The sequence below is a fragment of the Bos grunniens genome, chromosome 13, assembly GCF_055505025.1.
Source record: "Bos grunniens cultivar Pamir isolate PY7600 chromosome 13, Bosgru_T2T1.0, whole genome shotgun sequence".
Classification (NCBI taxonomy): Eukaryota; Metazoa; Chordata; class Mammalia; order Artiodactyla; family Bovidae; genus Bos; species Bos grunniens.
Window position 1 is genome coordinate 50,735,335 of NC_141177.1, and position 18,422 is coordinate 50,753,756.

Genomic DNA, 18,422 nt, shown 5'->3' on the forward strand with positions numbered 1-18,422 from the left:
AGTGGCATCACGTCTATTCACATTGTTAGGCAACTGTCACAACCATCCATCTGTAGAACTGTTTTCATCATCTCAAATGGAAACTCTGTTCCCCTTAAACACTAGCCCCTCATTTTCTACTTCCTGCAGCTCCTGGCAACCACCATTTGCACTCTGTATCTCTGTGAATCTGTTTCAGGTACCTCGTATAAATGAAAGCATACAGTTATCTGCCCTTTTGTGACTCATTGCTTTTCCATAGCATAATGTTTTTGACTTTAATGGCAATATGAGTGCTGAGAGGATGCTGCTAGAATGAAAAACAGTCCCAGGAAGGCAGGTACTCTCATCTGGCTGTAGAAATTAAACAAATACATATTTTCCACCCCTGGTGGAGCAGTGGATAGGAATCTGCCTGCCAATGCAGGGGACACAGGTTTGATCCGTGGTCTGGGAAGAGTCCACATGCCGCAGAGCAACAGACCCCATGTGCCACAACTACCGAGCCTGCGCTCGAAAGCCCGTGCTCGACAGCAAGAAAAGCCGCTGCAACGAGAAGGGCTCACACCGCAAGTGGAAAGTAGTCCTCACGCTCGGCAATTAGAGAAAGCCCGCATGCAGAAACGAACACAAACCCAAAATAAAATACATACATAAAATACATATTTTCTCAACCCAAGAGCAGACAGTGCATCAGGAATGGGGAACATTTATCATTCACACAAATTATTTCTTATTATCTTTTATGAACACAGAGTTCCCTGACAACTGTCCTTTCTGGGCCTCTTTAAACAAACAACCCTCAGTGTTTCCACCAATGAGCCATTCCAGCTATGGTATCACATCTCTTAAAAAGTCATGTAGAAGTAGTCAAGTGATGGCTCTCAGGGGAGCTCTGAATCCTGTCACACTTTCCACAATGGCCTGTAAATTCCTACTCTTCCTGTGAAAGACAAAACAGAACAGGTTGGAAATCTCTTTAAAACAGAAATTTTTACTGAGCTCAGTTTCAGCTATGTAATCATCTCAGATCTTCACATTCTAGCTTACAGTGAAAAACATACATAATTTAGCTAAATCCTATTAAAGAGATGGATGACAAGCTTATTGTTCCATGGTGGTTATGCTGAACTGAATTCCATAACTTCTGAAGTTTCAACCAATTTTTACCCTGAGAATTCTCTAAACATCTGTGCTACTTATATTCTAGAGATCTATATTTCTTTATTCTTCAGTATTTGCACGTGGTGTACATATTTTTTCTCTTGTTACATTATCTGAATAAATATTAATTTCTCCACAATAGAGATCACATTTAAGTTTACCTGGGTCATACTCAACACACATCACTTGTATGTGATTGATATTTCTGTCACTATCATGAAGTCACTTCTTTTTCTTACGGCTATATTTGAGTGCATATGCAAACTTCTTTTAAAAAAATCCCCAAACATCAAATTATCATTAATCATTCACAGCCTACCATGGACCGTATTGTAAAATCCTTGGAAGTAGAGTGGTGAAGGATGCACAGAACTTGCTCATGTGGAACTTGGGTCTTGAAAAGTTCCACTCACATATGCATTTTTAGTGAGCACTGAAGCTTATTATTAGGGTTTCCTTGGTGGCTCAGTGGTAAAGAATTCGTCTACCAATTCAGGAGATGCGGGTTTGATCCCTGGGTCAGGAAGATCCCCTGGAGAAGGAAATGGCAATCCACTCCAGTATTCCTGACTGGGAAATCCCATGGACAGAGGAACCTGGCAGGCTACAGTTTACGGGGTCACAAAAGAGTCTGACATGACTTATCAACCAAATAAAAGCTTATTAACCTAAGTAATGAAGATGGTCATAAACCTCGACTCAAGCCCAGGAAGAATCTTGGGCTCATCAGGTTTCAAGCTGTGGAAACACCTGTGTTAGTACCAAGACAGAAGAGACCCAAAAAGGCAGCCCCCTCCTCCGCCAAAAAAAAAAAAAAAGAGACCCAAGGTTAAAATACTTGACTGAACACATACTGATATTGAAAGTACATTCTTTAAACAATGGCTAGGGCTTCAAAAGAAAGACAAAACTAATAAACAGCTGTTCTGAGACACTTTAAGAATTTTGCATCACTGCTGATGGGTTGTCAGAGGCTCTCATGTTGAGCAGATGGAGAGATAAGAATGATGACTTTAATTTTATAGGTGATAAAGTGAGCCTAGAGATGTAAATCAACTGCTCCCAAACCAAGAAAACAGAGTTACCATCAAGAATAATCTTGTTCTTCTTATTTCAGTGCACTGAGCTTCCCATTGCATTCTCAAATCAAAGCCATTTTCTGTTTTTGAGTAACTAAGAAGATTAGGAGACCCAGGATGGTACAACACTAACTTTGTAAAGGAGGCACTGGTATCAGAGTGTGGGGAACCTTCTGGACTGTGGCAGATCTATTTTGCATAATGCTTGCACAATAAGGATCTTAGATATGATTAAAGGGATCAGATTTTTCTCTTTTCTGATGTCTCAAATGCCACTAACAGGTAACAAAACTGCTACATAATTGGACCGAGAGTTAAAGGCATGTAAGTAGCCTGGAGGGCTACAGTCCATGGGGTCATAGTAGTACGACACAGCTGAGCAACTGACAAAACTATAATTCAAAAAGATCCATGCACCTCTATGTTCATAGCAGCACTCTTCACAATAGCCAAGTAATGGAAACAACCTAAATGTCCATCAATAGATGAATGAATAAAGATATGGTATTTATATATATATATATATATATATATATATATATATATATATATATAAAGGAATACTACTCAGCCATAAAAAGAATGAAATAATGCCATTTGCAGCAACAGGGATGCAACTAGAGATGATCATACTAAGTGAAATAAGTCAGAAAGAAATACCATATGATATCACTTATATATGGAATTTTAAATACGACACAAATGAACCTAGGTGTGAAATGCAGACAGACTCACAGACACAGAGAACAGACGGGGCTGCCAAAGGGAGGTGGTCAAGATGGAGTAGGAGATTGGGGTTAGCAGACGTAAGCTTTTATGCATAGAATGGATAAACAACAAGGCCCGACTGCAAAGCACAGGGAACTATATAACTATATTCAATATCCTGGGATAAACCATCATGGAAAAGAATATAAAAAACAATGTATACACGTGTATAGCTGAATCTCTTTGTTGTAGGGTAGAAATGAATACAACATTATAAATCAACTATACCTCAAGAAAAATATAAAGACATGTAAGTAATCTTTGTGAGGTTCACAAAGAACATCAGATAATATTAAGGTCAAGATGATGGCATGCCCCTTACCAGGAAAGAGTATAGAGAATTCCAGTTCTCCAACCCTAGGGGAGAGGGAGAGACAGGCCCTGAATGACCACTGGAAGGGGGAGCCAAGCAGGAAACCATAAGGGTGCAGGGTCCAGAGCCATGACAGCCCTGATGTGCAAACACAGAAAACAAAGGGCTCTGCTTACCACCCAGTTCTAGGAGGACATTAGCTGCTGCAGCTGCTGCCTGATGGTGCACCCTGGGAAGAACTCACACTGAGAAAAAGGATGAGGCCCCTTGTGCTTTGGAAAAACAGGCCCCTTAGATAGTTAGATGTATGGGGATTCCCTGGTGGCTCAGATGGTAAAGAATCTGCCTGAATGCACGAGACCAGGTTTGATCCTTGGATCAGGAAGATCCCCTGGAGGAGGAAATGACAACGCACTCCAGTATTCTTGCCTAGGAAATCCCATAGACAGAGGTTTGATCTCTGGGTTGGCAAGTTCCCCTGGAGGAGGAAATGGTAAACCACTCCAGTATCCTTGCCTGAGAAACCCCATGAACAGAGGAGCCTGGCGGGCTACAGTCCACGGGGTCGCAGAGTCAGACACGACTGATCGACTAACACACAACATATTTCAGGAAGAATTTTATTGAACCCAGATTCTTGCATCTTCCCATACAGAGTAAAGTGCTAAAGTCATCATCTGGAGATCCCCATTCTTTGTGACCAGAAGTAATCTTTTACCAAGATGTATTCTTAACTGCCTGCATCCTCAAGCCAAAAATCATATAGAAACCAGCTTCTCCCGTATCTCTTCAGAGTAGTTTCCTCAGAGCTACTGAGAAGCTGTCTCCCAGGCTACAGTTCTCAGTAAGGTCCCCAAATGAAACCTGAACTCACATCTCTTATGTTGTGCATTTTCCTCTAAGGCAACAAAATCATCAACAACTTGACAATCTATTGGACTTGCTGTCCTAAATGCAAAATCTATGACCCTCAAGGTGAGACAGAATACACTTTTCATATGAACTACAACTTGAGTCAGATGTTGTCATTTTCTTATTTGTATACTAGTTTTTTACTGCTGCACAAAATAAGATATCTGAATAAAGTCAAAAGCTTTGTATTCTACTTTCTGAAATGAAGTTTTAATCCTTTGACTGGCCTAGTGTCAATTTCTAAAAAAATTGATACCCCATTGCCTAGCACTAATGTATCCTTCAGTGATATGAGGAGGGTCTCACAATATAAATATCCGATTAGCTTTTATGAAAGGAAATATTTTGATAGGTGAGACTGGATAGGGAAAAACCAACAGTTTATTCTTTACAGAGCTACTCTTACTATGTAACAAATAAAATTGATACTGCAATCTAAACACAGGAAATCTAATAAAATAATTTACACAGAGATGCAAAGAATATACAAATTTCTGCTTAATATATACCTTTGCTAGTTAATCTCCTAAACAGAAATTAAAGTGATATGCTATATCATTATTTACATTTGAGGGCAATTATTAACACCTAATGTGGGGTGTATGGTGGCAAAATTAGCATATTAATAAAATTATGCTTTCACTGTCGACTGATATAATCATTTTGAAAAGAATGATTATAGCCAGAGACATAAGAACATTCAAACCCACTCACTGTGCAAATAATTCCACATCTGAGAATTTATCTCAGAGAAGTTATTTGCTGAAAACCATATGCTCAAAATTGGTGTGACAGATTTATTTATCTATAAAAGAGAAATTATGGAATTAACTAAAATTAACTAACAATAATTGACCACTCTATTTGGAAGAGTTAAGGCATCAATAAATCCACACAATGCTGTATCATTATGGGATTAAAGTGATTACAGGGACTTCCCTGGTGGTCCAGTGGCTGAGAATCCACCTTCCAATGCAGGGGACATGGGTTCAATCCCTGGTTGGAGAGCTAAGATCTCACAAACCCCTAGGCTGCACACTGCAACTAGACCGACTCATGTGCTCCAACTAGACAAAACTTATGGGACCCAGTGCAGTGCTTCCCACCCCAAAAATGATTAGAAAGTACAGCTGAAGGCAAAAGACAGAATCCTGCAGTCTGTACCGTAGCTCCAACTAAAAAGTATGTATGCCTGTGGAAAAGGAATGGGATGTGATTTGCCCGAAGAAAAATATTTGACCCAAAGCAGTGAGATTCTCGCGTGTTCCTATGCACATTTCCTTTAATATTTCTTCTGTTTTTAATTCTAATAACTTCTAATTACTTTGACACAGAAAGCTCTCTTTCAAGGGTGTTCGGTTTTAACAATAAAAGTAACGTGGAAAATCTCTTTAGGATTGCAGAAAATTTTTATTTTCACACATTGTTTTATGGAGGTAAGATGCGATCAAACATTCTGGCATCTCTAGGTGACAAACCATATATTCTTGTGTTCATCCTTAAAACTGAGGGAGAGGGGGTTTCCCAACCCCAGGCCAGGGATTGGTACTTGCCTGTTAGGAACCAGGCTACACGGCAGGAGATGAGCAGCGGGCAAGTGAGTGAAACTCTGTATTTACAGCTGCTCCCCATCACTCACATTACCTCCTGAGCTCTGCCTCCTATCAGATCAGTGCAATGAATCAGTGCAATGCAAAGAAATAGAGGAAAACAATGGAATGGGAAAGACTAGAGATCTCTTCAAGAAAATTAGATTCTCATAGGAGCTCAAACTCTACTGCGAACTGTGCATGTGATGGAGCTAGGTTGCATGCTCCTTATGAGAATCAATCCCAAACCATAGTATCCTCTTCCCCCAAAGTCCATGGAAAAATTCTCTTCCATGAAAGCAGTCCCTGGTTTCCTTCAGCAGTCCCTGAGGGCTGCTGCTGTAAAGAATCCTTACAAATACTAGCCTCCAAGACTTTCTGACATTATACATCCATTTAAATACAAATTATACCTGAAAAATGGTGCAGAAATCTGTACCCTTAGATCACTGTTAGTTTTATAATATATGGGAATACAAGGGCTCCTTTCCCCCATCAAAAGTGCTTAACAGTATCAAGGTAAATAAAAAGATAAAGTAAAATTTCAAAAATTATGAGACTTCTTGGAATATTTACCCTCCAATACATTTTTTTTATTCTCACGGGCTTATTTCCATTCAGGAGCTCTGGTTATTGAACCGTTTGGAAGTTAAGCTTCTCTTGGAGAATCTTCCAATGCTAGGAGATGTTGACATATATTATACATGGACTCAAATATATGCATATAGTTTGGGAGGGTTTATACTTAGCCTCTTTGCCCCCTGGTACTGGATCCACTTAGGAGTCTCACTTCACAGGGTTGTTATTTACTTTAATCTTTCTATCTTTCTTCTAATATGCAAACAAGAAACAACTCGTAACTTGCCCTTGCTGACTCTCCTGATACCATAGTTTGGGATCTCAGAGCTAAAGTCTTTTATTATTAGCCGCTGAAGAAAATGTAGGTGAGTATGTGCATTCCCTTAATAAGGGCAGGTGCTATGCTAAACAGTCTGTATGTACTGGGATTAAAAAAAAATCTTACAAATATCTGGAAACGCAGATACTATTATACCTATTTTTTTTTTTTTTACAGATAATGAAACCAAGGCTCAGAGAAAATAAAAAAAACTTGCCACATCACAGAGTTATTAAGGGGATACTGTAGTATCCAAAATCAGGTCTCACTCTATACAAACATTTGCTCTTTTTCATTGTAATCCTTCCAATTTATTTTTACGTTACAATGGAGCTGAGTTGATGAACCGTGTTATATTAGTTTCAGGTGTACAGTAAAGTGAATAATTTATACACACATACATATATATATATATATCCCCACTCTTTTTTAGATTCTTTTCTCATGTATGTCATTACAGAGTATTGAGCAGAGTTCCAAACACTTGCTCTTCATCACAGTCAGATAAAGCTGAAATCACGGGTAACAGAACTAAATAAATGGAAAGACCTGTATAAATCTGAGAGATCATTTTTATTTGGAGGACGGAAAGGAGACAGAGGGAGTGACGACTATCTTGGTCTAAAAATAATGGCACATGTTGCTGTCATAAAGGATATTATGTTAAAGAAACTGACAGTGCAATAATACCAGAATTCATAAAGAGATAAGAAGTATACTTAATACTAGTCAGAGGCATATTTTTTTGCCCTTGGCAATGAAAAAGTAATTACTTCTGCCAAACTGCATTGGGTTACTCATTTTATTTTAATGCAAGGTGAGTATTAAATGTATAATTTCCAAATGTGCTTTTTTATGCATTTACGGTTTGCAGTAACTTCAGATGTACAAGTGATATAAAAACTGAAATCATACTTGATTAGAACAAAAATAAAGGCCACAGAGCTTATTCAACATCCTAAAAAATTATTCTATAATACATATACATATATATATATGTTTAAAAGTCCTCTCCCATTTATTTTATTGTATGAATTGAAAGAAAAGTTTCTGTCATTGGGGAACTTTGGGAATGACTAGATGAAAGTGTTAAATGGGAACAGAATAAAGTCTTTATTTATTCAAGTTTTGTTTAGTCACTAAGTCATGTCCTACTCTTTGCGACCCCATGGACTGTAGCCCACCAGGCTCCTCTGTCCATGGGATTTCCGAGGCAAGAATAATGGAGTGGGTTGCCATTTCCTTCTCCAGGGGATCCTACTGACCCAGGGATCAAATCCGCGTCTCCTGCTTTGGTAGGCAGATTCTTTACTGCTGAGCCACCTGGGAAGATCTTATTCAAGTACAGTTAACTTAAAATACTATACTAATTTCAAGTGTACAACACAGTGATTCAATATATTTATATATTACACATCATACAAAGTTATTATAAAATATTGACTAAATTCCCTGTGCTATTTTATCTCTGTGACTTATTTATTTTATAATTGGAAGTTAATACCTCTTAATCCTCTAAAGTCTTTGTAAAGATTTATTTTTAATCTATAACCATTAAAACAAAAATCCATGTATTTATCAGCCCTATTCAAACACAAGTGTTAGTTAAAATGAGGAGTGACTAGGCATTAGGAAATAAAACTCTAGGATTGGGAGAGAGGAAGCATCTTAAAAGGGTAAACATGCTTGTACAGATTCTCCATAAGACTTCAAGATAGAGATAAGATTAACTAACAGATAAATTATTCAAGTAATTATTCTAGCATCACATAGACTGACATTCCAACTTTTAGAACTATAATATTTTTTTTCACCCAATTTCATGGATGAAAATATTCCAAATGATCAGTGGAATAGATTTGGCAGTTTTGATGCTTGGCAATTTGGGTTATAATTATAATTTTTTGAATTTATAACAGAATTCCTCGGCAGAAACTACTACTTTAGCAGCTTTGAGTGTCTGATGATGTTCTTAAAAAGCAGGCAAGTTTATGGAAAATGATGATTCCAGATGTCTTTCAAAACAAACAGGTATTGAACAATCTGAATTAAAATGGGTGGCATTTGAAAAACTAAAAAACATGTGAAGTATGCAACACCTAGAAATCCTTTATAATTAGTGTATACACTGCCAGCCATGTCAGAGCCTAAGAAATATAACTCAAGTGTACAAAGTCTAACGAGAGCCAACACAAGCAAGGAAAACTGTGTGTCTGGAAAATTTCAAGTGAAATGCATTTTATATATACATATATGTATATAATGGATAAACAACAAGGTCGTACTGTACAGCAGAGGGAACTATATTCAGCATCCTGTGATAAACCATAATGGAAAAAGCATATGAAAAAGAATGTGTGTTTATATATATACACACACAAAAACTGTGTGTGTGTATCTATATATGTATGTGTGTATATATATATATATATTAAAAACTGGCTTGGGTCTAAAGCAGAAATTAACACAACACTGTGAATCAGCTATATGTCACTAAAATAAATTAAAAAAAAAAATAAAATGAAGCATAATAAAATATCACTGAAATCCAGTAGGTTAAGCAAAGCATCTTAGTGCCTGTGCTACACTTCTGTATGTTCCAACCCAAAACAAATGATTTCCAAACTATAGGTGTTTCTTTGCAAGTATTTTTTTTTTCCCTCTGTGAAATTAAATATAGCACAGGTTGGCACAATTAGAAACAAAAGCGGCAACCTAGAAAGAATTTTTTGACAAGCTCTACTTCATTGATTCTATAATGATATTTTCATGACCTATTGCACAGATATCTCTAACCTGATGAATTTTACATGATACAATTCACATTTGGGTTCTAGAATTATTTACTTATTTTCCCAAAGCCTTCCCAGGAAGGGGACTAGTATAATATGCTCTTTACTTTAAAGGTTCTAAACTAAATCCAAAACCCAAATACCACATCCTTGTGAGGTAAAGCTCTCTGCTTAAATATTTCAAACATTAGACTCTCATTTTTGAACTTCATTAAATATAAAAAAATATCTTTTAATGTGACAAACGGCAATCAAATCTTAAATTGCAACCACATAGGATGTCACATTATTCTGATTTACACAGAAAAGCCTCAGAAGCAGCTCAGTGGCTGGGCTGTCCCTGAAGTGACAAGTGACTGCCTACAGCTGGAAAAAGCATTTTCATTTTCCACCAAATTTCTCCGCCTCCCTCTCTCTCTCTCCCCGGCTACTAAATTGATCTCACTAAGATACACTTTTTACAACCCAATTCCAGTCTTCCTGGCTTCCACTCCATGGACACTGAGGTAGTCACACTGTGAATGCCAACATTTCTGGCTAGATAAGAAAAGGTTTGTAAAAGCAAAGCCACCGAGTGATTTTTGCTTGAGCTCCTTTACAAGGCGGTACATCCCTGTTTTCCTGCAACCACACCGTGCATCTGGCCTGCCTCCCTGCCCGCAAGCTTACCCCAGGAAGAAGGCACTTAGTTTGAGGAGACATGAGGCGTCTGTCAAACATAGCAGCCCAGCTCCAAGAGGGCCCAGCTCTCCAGAGGCCTTCACAGGAGCAAGAACTCAGTCACAAAGCTCCGGGCAGCCAAGTCTTGTTTTGCTGACCAGCATTGCAACAGCTTTCCTTTTTCCTCGCTGGCTTGCGGGGTGTGCTGTCTTGGCCAGGGTGACTTTCGAAAGTTCCTCAGATTACAACAGTGCTCTCTGTTCCAGAACCACTTAGGCGGCCAGAGGAGTCCATCAGAGTCAATTAACTAACGCAAGTGGGAGGGCCTTTTTCTCCTCTGAAAGACGTCAGCTGGCTTGGAATTGAGAAGCCTGCAAACTTGTGAAAGCCAAGTCATGTTTCATGAAGATCAGACGCATGCCTTCAGGCAGCCCTGTTCGAATCGGTACTTAGACACTGTCTTCACTAGAGAACTACAGGTTGTAGAACTGTTTCCCTTCAAGGAAATGAGTGGAACTGAAGAGAGTCTGGAGTAAAAGGAACATTCTACTTCCGCCCAGTGGAGAAATATTTCCTCTCTTCCCACCTCAGAAAGTGGTATCTTCCTTTTGATTTTTTTTTTTTTTTTTTTAACGTGGACCATTTTTAAAGTCTATTGAATTTGTTACACCACTGCTTCCATTGTTTATCTTCTGGTTTTTTGGCCATGAGGCATGTGGGATCTTAGTTCCCAGACCAGGGGTCACACCCTCATCCCCTGCATTGGAAGACCAAGTCTTAACTACTGGACCGCCAGGGAACTCCTGGTATCTTCCTTTTGTGGTTATCTTTCACATTCTTAATGTATATGAAAAATATAATTTTTTTTTCACAGTCAAGTAAGTATCACTTGGATACATTCAGTTTCAATCTGAAAACTTTTCATCAAAAGATTTCCTTCAAAAGTGAAATCGTAACCACAATACAGTGAGAACATTTACAAAGCGTGCAACAAAGGATTACCAGCCAGAAAATAGAAAGAACTCCTGTAAGTCAATAAATAAAATACCTGCAATCTTAAAAAATATGGGGAAAAAAAAACCGTGAAGAGATAAATCATTGAGAGAAAATCCTAATGGCTAATAAACACGATAAAATGCTTGACTTCACTACTAATCAGGAGTACAAATTAAATTCACAATTTATCATTTCAAACTCAGTAGAGTGGAAACATTTAACATCTTAAAATTCCAGATCTTGGACAGGATGTCAAGCAGTGATTGGCAAATTATGACCGGGTTCCAAATCTATCCAGCTGTCTGTTTTGCACAACCCACATGCTAAGACTGTGTTTTATATTTTTAAATGGTTCAAGAAAATCAAAAGAAGAATTGTATTTGGGAACACATGAAAATGATACGAAGTTCAAATTCCAGTGTCCTTGGGTAACGTTTATTAGAACACGGTCAGGCTCATTCACTTATGAACTCTCCATGGCTGATTTTGTGTGACAACAGCAGAGTTGAGTAGCTGTGACACAGATCATGTAGCTTATCAAGGCTTAAAGCTCTCCTACTAAGGGGACTTCCTGATAGTCCAGTGGCTAAGACTCCATGCTCCCAATGTAGAGCATATGGGTTTGATCCCTGGTTAGGGAGCTAGATCCCACATGCTGCCACTAAGAACTTGCATGTTGCAACTAAGACTGGCACAACCAAATACATTAATTTTTTAAAAAGCTTTCCTATTCAGTCCTTCACAGAGTTTTGCCAATCCCTGATGCAGAGCCACCAGACTTTTATGCATTGTTGGTGTGAGTATAAATTGGTATAGTCATGCAAAAGACTTCGTAGAATGTCATAGGAGGTAGATGTGCAGGCCCACTAATGGGCACTCCATTCCTCAATATGCACCCAGAGAAACGCTCACACAAGTACACAGGGAGACGTAGGTCCAGAATGTCCCTAGCAACACAAGGGTTATAGTAAAAAGTGGAAACCAACCTCAGTGTGTCTCAAGAGGAAAGTGGGTTAACACAGTTGTAGATGGTATTCAGCACTAAAAGTGACTGAATTCTAAGTACACAGATCACTCTCCACAAACATAAGGTGGAGAGAAAAGAGCAAGTTGCAGGACCTTAATACCTTAAGAACCTGTGATGTGATTTGTACAGGGTTTGAAAATGTGCAAAAATACCATTAATTGGGTTGGCCAAAAAACTCACTTGGGTTTTTCTATAAGATGTTACCAAAAAACCCAAGTGAACTTTTTGGCCAACCTAATACTTTATGGATGAGCCACAAATATAAAGATAAATATGAAAATAAGTACCAAACCCAGAAGAGTGGTTCCATCTGGACAGGGGGACATTTGGAGGGCTGATGGGGGCAGGGGCAGCTCTATGAGTGATATTTTCTCTCTTAAACTAGGTTGGATCTGCACCACTGGTCATTATATTGCTGTCTGCGTTATTTTGTATTCTGAAAAAGTTCGTAATAAAGAAATGAATTAGGAAAAAGAGTGAAAAGAATCATGATACAACAAGGGCCAGATTATTATAGAGATGTTAAAATCATAGATAGGATAGGATATGATCTTTGCTAGTAAGGAAAAGATAAAAAATAGCCTGATATTTTTTTCACATTAATTACTCCACTGTTAAAAATATTTAGGAAAAATGTTGAAAGGGGGGGACTTCCCCATTGGTCCAATGGTTAAGAATCCTTCTTCCAATGCAGGGGACTTGGGTTCTATTCCTGGTCAGAGAACTAAAATCCCACATGCTGTGGGGCAACTAAGCTGGAATGCCACAACTAGAGAACTCACCCACGGCAATGAAGACTCAGTGCAGCCAAAATTAAAAAAAAAAGTTGTAAGGCAACATATGAATTCTATTTATAGTGGCTGCATCTGGATAGTGGTTTTGAGCATGGTTATTTTCTCTCCTCTTTAAAAAATTTAGTAGTTTTAAAACTTTCTACAATAGGTTTTTATTACTTTTCCAACCTTAAAAAAAAGTTTTAAGTATTTAACAGTCAACCAAGGATTATCTAACTTTCTAGGGAAATTAGAAACTTGAGTAGTTACTATGGATTGGGATATTTTATGTCTCTGTGAGGGCAGATATTAACACGTAGGAAACTGACAGAAACGCAAATGAACTTGTCCAGAAGTGAATTTGTCTACTGCTAATGATTTCTGCTTAAAAGATAAACACCTCGAATTTTTATTTCTTTGCCCTGCACAGCATTAACCAGTTTTGTATCTAATTTAACAATCTTAGCCCAGTATTTTTTCTTTCAATAGCTATAAGTACCCTGTCTCTCCCATAACCCTTTAAATGGACTTTACTGTCCTGCTGGTTCCCTCAATGAATGTCAAAAACACCGTCAGCTCATATTCATTCTCTATTTGTTTGCGAGAAACAATCTAAAATTTTTTGATGCCAGTCCAGGTTCAATGCACGATACTGGATGCTTGGGGCTAGTGCACTGGGATGACCCAGTGGGATGGTATGGGGAGGGAGGAGGGAGGAGGGTTCAGGATGGGGAACACATGTATACCTGTCACGGATTCATTTTGATATTTGGCAAAACTAATACAATTATGTAAAGTTTAAAAATAAAATAAAATTAAAAAAAATAAAATTTTTTGGAAATTATACTTGGACACCAGTTTTCAATTTGAAACAGTTTATTTTCTGACGGTGGCAAACACGATGGCTTGCTTTCCAAATCTGGCCCCATATTAGTATATCGTGCCACTAAAATGCCACCACAATGGAAAAATATTTAATGAATACTGATGCCAGGCAAGCAAAAGACAAGTGGCGTTTGAATAAGAGGAAGGTAAGGTATGGAAATTCTGAATGAGGCATACAAGGATTTCAAAGCCTTTCTAAGCACTGATAAACTTTCTAATGCTAAGCAGCAGTATTTTCTTATAGCATTCTTTTCACACACTAACTCGGATTTCTTTTTCTTGCTTTCAAAATGGGATTAAGGGGTATTTTCTTGTAATCTCTGGGAAGACGATGAAGAGAGAAGATGAGGAAGAGAGATTAGGGAAGAAGTTCAAGCGGCAACGACAGACTATTGAGAATGAAAAAACAGGCCTGGAGATAATTAAGGCAAAAATTAACAGGAGTCACTGAGAATTTCTTTGGTTATAATGCATTTTCATTGTTGGGTACTGGAAAATATAAAAGGAACCAAACAATAAAAAAATAAAAACACCACCACCTCACCATCCTTGCCAACCCTCAGGTTCCCATCTTTGAAAAGGAGGTTAGATTCCTTTTCAAAGATAATGTTCAGGATTACATAAAACATTGAGTCTGTATCTGACATAATCAGAAATGCAAAATAAATATTCGTTTTTCTTGCTATAAGTCAATGGTTCTCAACTGGGAGTGATTTCACCCCTCAGGGGACATTTAGCAATGACTAAGAAACATTTTTTATTGCCACACAGGGGGTGGTATGGATGGAAGCCAAGGATGTGACAATGCCCGGGTCACCCCCAACAACAAAGATTTATCCAGCTCAATGTGGCAATCGTGCTGAGTTTGGGTAACGTGAAGGTGCCCTCTGCATCAATGCCATGGATGGGAAGGACTTTAAATTATAACCCAAGACATGATGTGAGATTCCATTCGTTCTATCAGGTTGCCTAAATGTTAGGGTAGGGGAAGGGACAGGAGAAGAGACCGCTGTGCGTGCGGCAGCTCCAGAACAGCTCCTGGGAGCTCAGCCAAGTGCCCGGTTATTCTATGATTCTCTATGAGAGGAGCCCCCAGAGATGACTGAAGTTGCTTGGTGTCAGATTTCAGATGGAAGGCCCTGAAGTTTCTGCAGTCCTAACTGGCACGCATACCTCTAACACTGTGCCTTCCAGTCTCCTTCCACTGCAGCCCCAACTTGACCTCCAAGTCTTCGCTACACTGTGAAAAAAGCTTAATGAAAATGACATTTTAACCAGAGAACTCCTTGAGTGCTATTTTTATAACCAAAGAGGCACACTTGCTAATCTGCCAAGAGAAGGGTTCTTTTTATTGCTGTATTTGTATTCCCAATTGTTACTGCCTGTCTAGGTAAACAGAAAAGCCTTGGAGGATGGCTTCGGTTGCACCAAATCCTCTTTCTGAGACAACTTTCCCATGTGTTGTTTTAAACTTTAAAACAGCAGCAGACCTTTCTGGATGAGGAGGTAGTGGCAAAAGGATAAATATGTTTTGTTGCCAGGAGACAAAAAAAAAAACAACCCAGAATTCTAGAGGTCACATATTTCAAATGGCCACTCCAGACTTCAAAGTCCAGACTGTTTACCTAACCAGCAAGGATTGTGAAAAAAAAAAATTCCCTTGATCACACCCCAGTTTAGAGTTTATGCCTTCAATAGCATTGTCTTTGATTACAAAAGGCCATGATATGTGTACAAATATGGATAATTATGGCATGCATTAACCAGACAGTGAATCATAATAGCAAAACAAATCTCTAACATGTGTGGATACTCTAAGCCTCACATGTGTTTTTTGTAAATAACAGCCAAACACATGGTTTTCTCAAGAAGTAAAAATAGGAAACAATTCCAAATGTCATAGTAAACAAAAACTGAAAAACAAAAACAAGAAAAATCACATCCACAACTGAGTTTTCCTTCCGTCTAAGTTGCTACTAATGAGTTTTTAAAAATATTTATTGGAATATAGTTGTGTTACTAATAAATTTTATTTATTTATTTTACTTCATGGGACAATTCTAACAGAGCTATTGGTTACTGACAGAGAAGAAGGTAAGCAAGAGGAAAGCAATTTTGTTCCAAAACTATACTGTTTAACCCAAATAGTGGTACTACTGAATTTCCTTTTTCAGATTTTATTCTTCTAAGTCCCAATTCATATAAATGCCAATGAAAGGAAAATCTTCATTTAAATCAGAGCCACTCAAATAAAGGTCCTCTCTTTTTATTTCATAAAAGATTTAGCAGTGAGAACTCACCTGGCTTCTCACCCTTTTTTTCTCTTTGATAAAATAGCTGTCTTTTTCCATATTGTAGACTTTATCACTAGTTAAGAATTTACATTGGCTAAACAACTTCCTTTTAGAGATGTGTTAATTTTTTTTTAATTTTTACACTTTACAAAATTGTATTAGTTTTGCCAAATATCAAAATGAATCCGCCAAAGAGATGTGTTAATTTCAAACATAAGACAACCAACTGACTACAAAAACTGAAAGGGACTCTCTCCTGCAGCACCCATCTTCCTGTTTGCCTTGTGACTAGATAAGATATACTTGAAAATATCTTTGAGTATTGTTATTAATGAGAAGCCCCAGTAACTAAGTCAAAGCTGCCACTTTGAACAATTCTAGGAATAATGGAAGGGAAGAGGATGTTTTGAGGGCCCTCTGATCTCTTTACACCCTCTGACCTCTTTATACCCTCATAGGTGTGTTCCATTGTAAATTTGACCTTGAAAAGATGTAGTTTGTAATTTTTTGATACTTGCAATCTGCATTTAATATTGTAAAACTCTCTTTCCATTTCATTAAATGTCTTTCCATGGTTAAAGATGAAAGAAAAGCTGCTGGCATTATTTACGATAGCCAAGACATGAAAGCAACATAAGTACATATCAACAGGGGAATGGATAAAGAAGATGTGATATGTATATAGAATGGAATATTACTCAGCTATTAAAAAGGATGAAATAATGCCATGTGCAGTAACACAGATGGACTTGGAGGGTGTTACGTTAAGTGAAGTGAGACAGCAAAAGACAAATACTATATGATCTCATTTATGTGTGGAATACAAAAAATAAAAAAAAAATAGCGATACAACACAAAAGAAGCAGACTGAGAGATAGAGGAAAAAAAAAAAAGTGGTTACCAGTGGTGGGGCATTACAGGGATGAGGGAGCTGGAGGTACAGACTATTGGGTGTAAGACAGGCTCAAAGATGAATTGTACAACATGAGGAACACAGCCAATATTTTATAACAATTGCAAATGGAAATTAGCCTTTAAAATGTATAAAAATTAAAAGAAATTAAACAGGGAAAAAAGAAAAATGGCTATCGTAGTTGAATGGATCTATGTAAGTCAATGTATTATATTTAATGTTTCAATATTTCCCTTCAATACAACTGTCTTTGTATTATTTGCTGTGAGGTGTGTCCTGGGGGATTAGGAAGGTTACATTACATGTTGGTTTTCTTCCCTACTGTTTTGAGATACCCCCTCTGGTCTCATTTCCCAATCCTCTTTCCCCAGCCTTTCTTTGTCTTGCTATCTTATGGATTTTCCCCCTGAAATTTCTACTTCTCACCTGTGTTAAAGGAATGATTACTTCCCACTCCTGGAACCCCTTCTTTCAGTTTCTGTGAGGTGTGGTCCAAAATATTCAAGCCTCTGAGTTCCAGGCTCTTGGATTGATGCCAACTAGACACCTCCCCATGTTGATGAGTCTTTTCAAGAGTCTTACGTGCTTCTAAAAGAACTACTGATTCTTCCCCTACATGGGCAGTCTCGCACATTAGGATGAAAAGAACCTGGAGCCCCTCCTGTGATCCAGACCAAAAACTCATAAGCGAGTCCTGTCCACCCTGGCAGCCAATCTTCATTACCTGTCTCTTGACTTCCTTAGAGAGAATCCCTGATTCATGGCAGGGTTGCTGTCTGATCCCCAGAGAGAAGCCAAAGTGGTCTCCTTTTTTTAAAGCATGGATTTGCTTCTCTCACTCTGCTGCTTAAAAATCTCCTAGTAGCTTCTCATTTCAACTGATAAAACCATAGTGTTCATGGCTTGGTGAGAATGGGCTTCTGGCCACATCCCTGTCCTCAGGGCCCCTCACTCTGCCCTTTCCCTGCCACAGTGCTGCCACCCTGGCCTTCCTTCTGTCCATAGACCACGCCAAGCACGTGCCTGTGTCAGGGCTCTGTACTTGCTCTGCAGCTGCTCGGAAAGCTTTCCCTGTTGACATGAGCCTGGCTGCCTCCGTCTTACATCACTCAAGTCTCACTTCGAAACTCCTCTCTTTGAAGAAGCCTCCAACCTCTGGGACTGAGTTGCAACTGCTAACTATCACTTTACCTTATTTGATTTTCTTTAGAGTAATTGCAATAGTTGAGGGCATCTTATACAATGATTTTTACACCATGTTGGCCTTTGCACTGGGATAAGGGTAGAATTTATAGCTCATCAACCACGCTAGTTTCAGCTTTAATGTCCCCACCATGAACACGCTCTCTTATTGTTGTTAGAGTCACCACCCGGTCCACA

At 38.4% G+C, this 18,422-nt stretch overlaps 1 protein-coding gene across 13 annotated transcripts in view; it reads right to left on the bottom strand.

Moving 5' to 3' along the window:
* The window catches only part of CACNB2 (calcium voltage-gated channel auxiliary subunit beta 2), a 464,597-nt gene that overhangs the window by 189,210 nt on the left and 256,965 nt on the right, over positions 1-18,422 (bottom strand). The window contains exon 1 of one of the 13 annotated variants that reach the window (XM_086334119.1): positions 10,164-17,722. The exons of the other annotated variants lie outside the window; for them this stretch is intronic. Within the exon in view, the coding sequence (XP_086190245.1) occupies positions 10,164-10,214 (51 nt within the window). The 5' untranslated portion in view covers positions 10,215-17,722. Of the gene's footprint in view, positions 1-10,163; positions 17,723-18,422 lie in introns of those variants that run through there. 13 annotated transcript variants of the gene reach the window in all.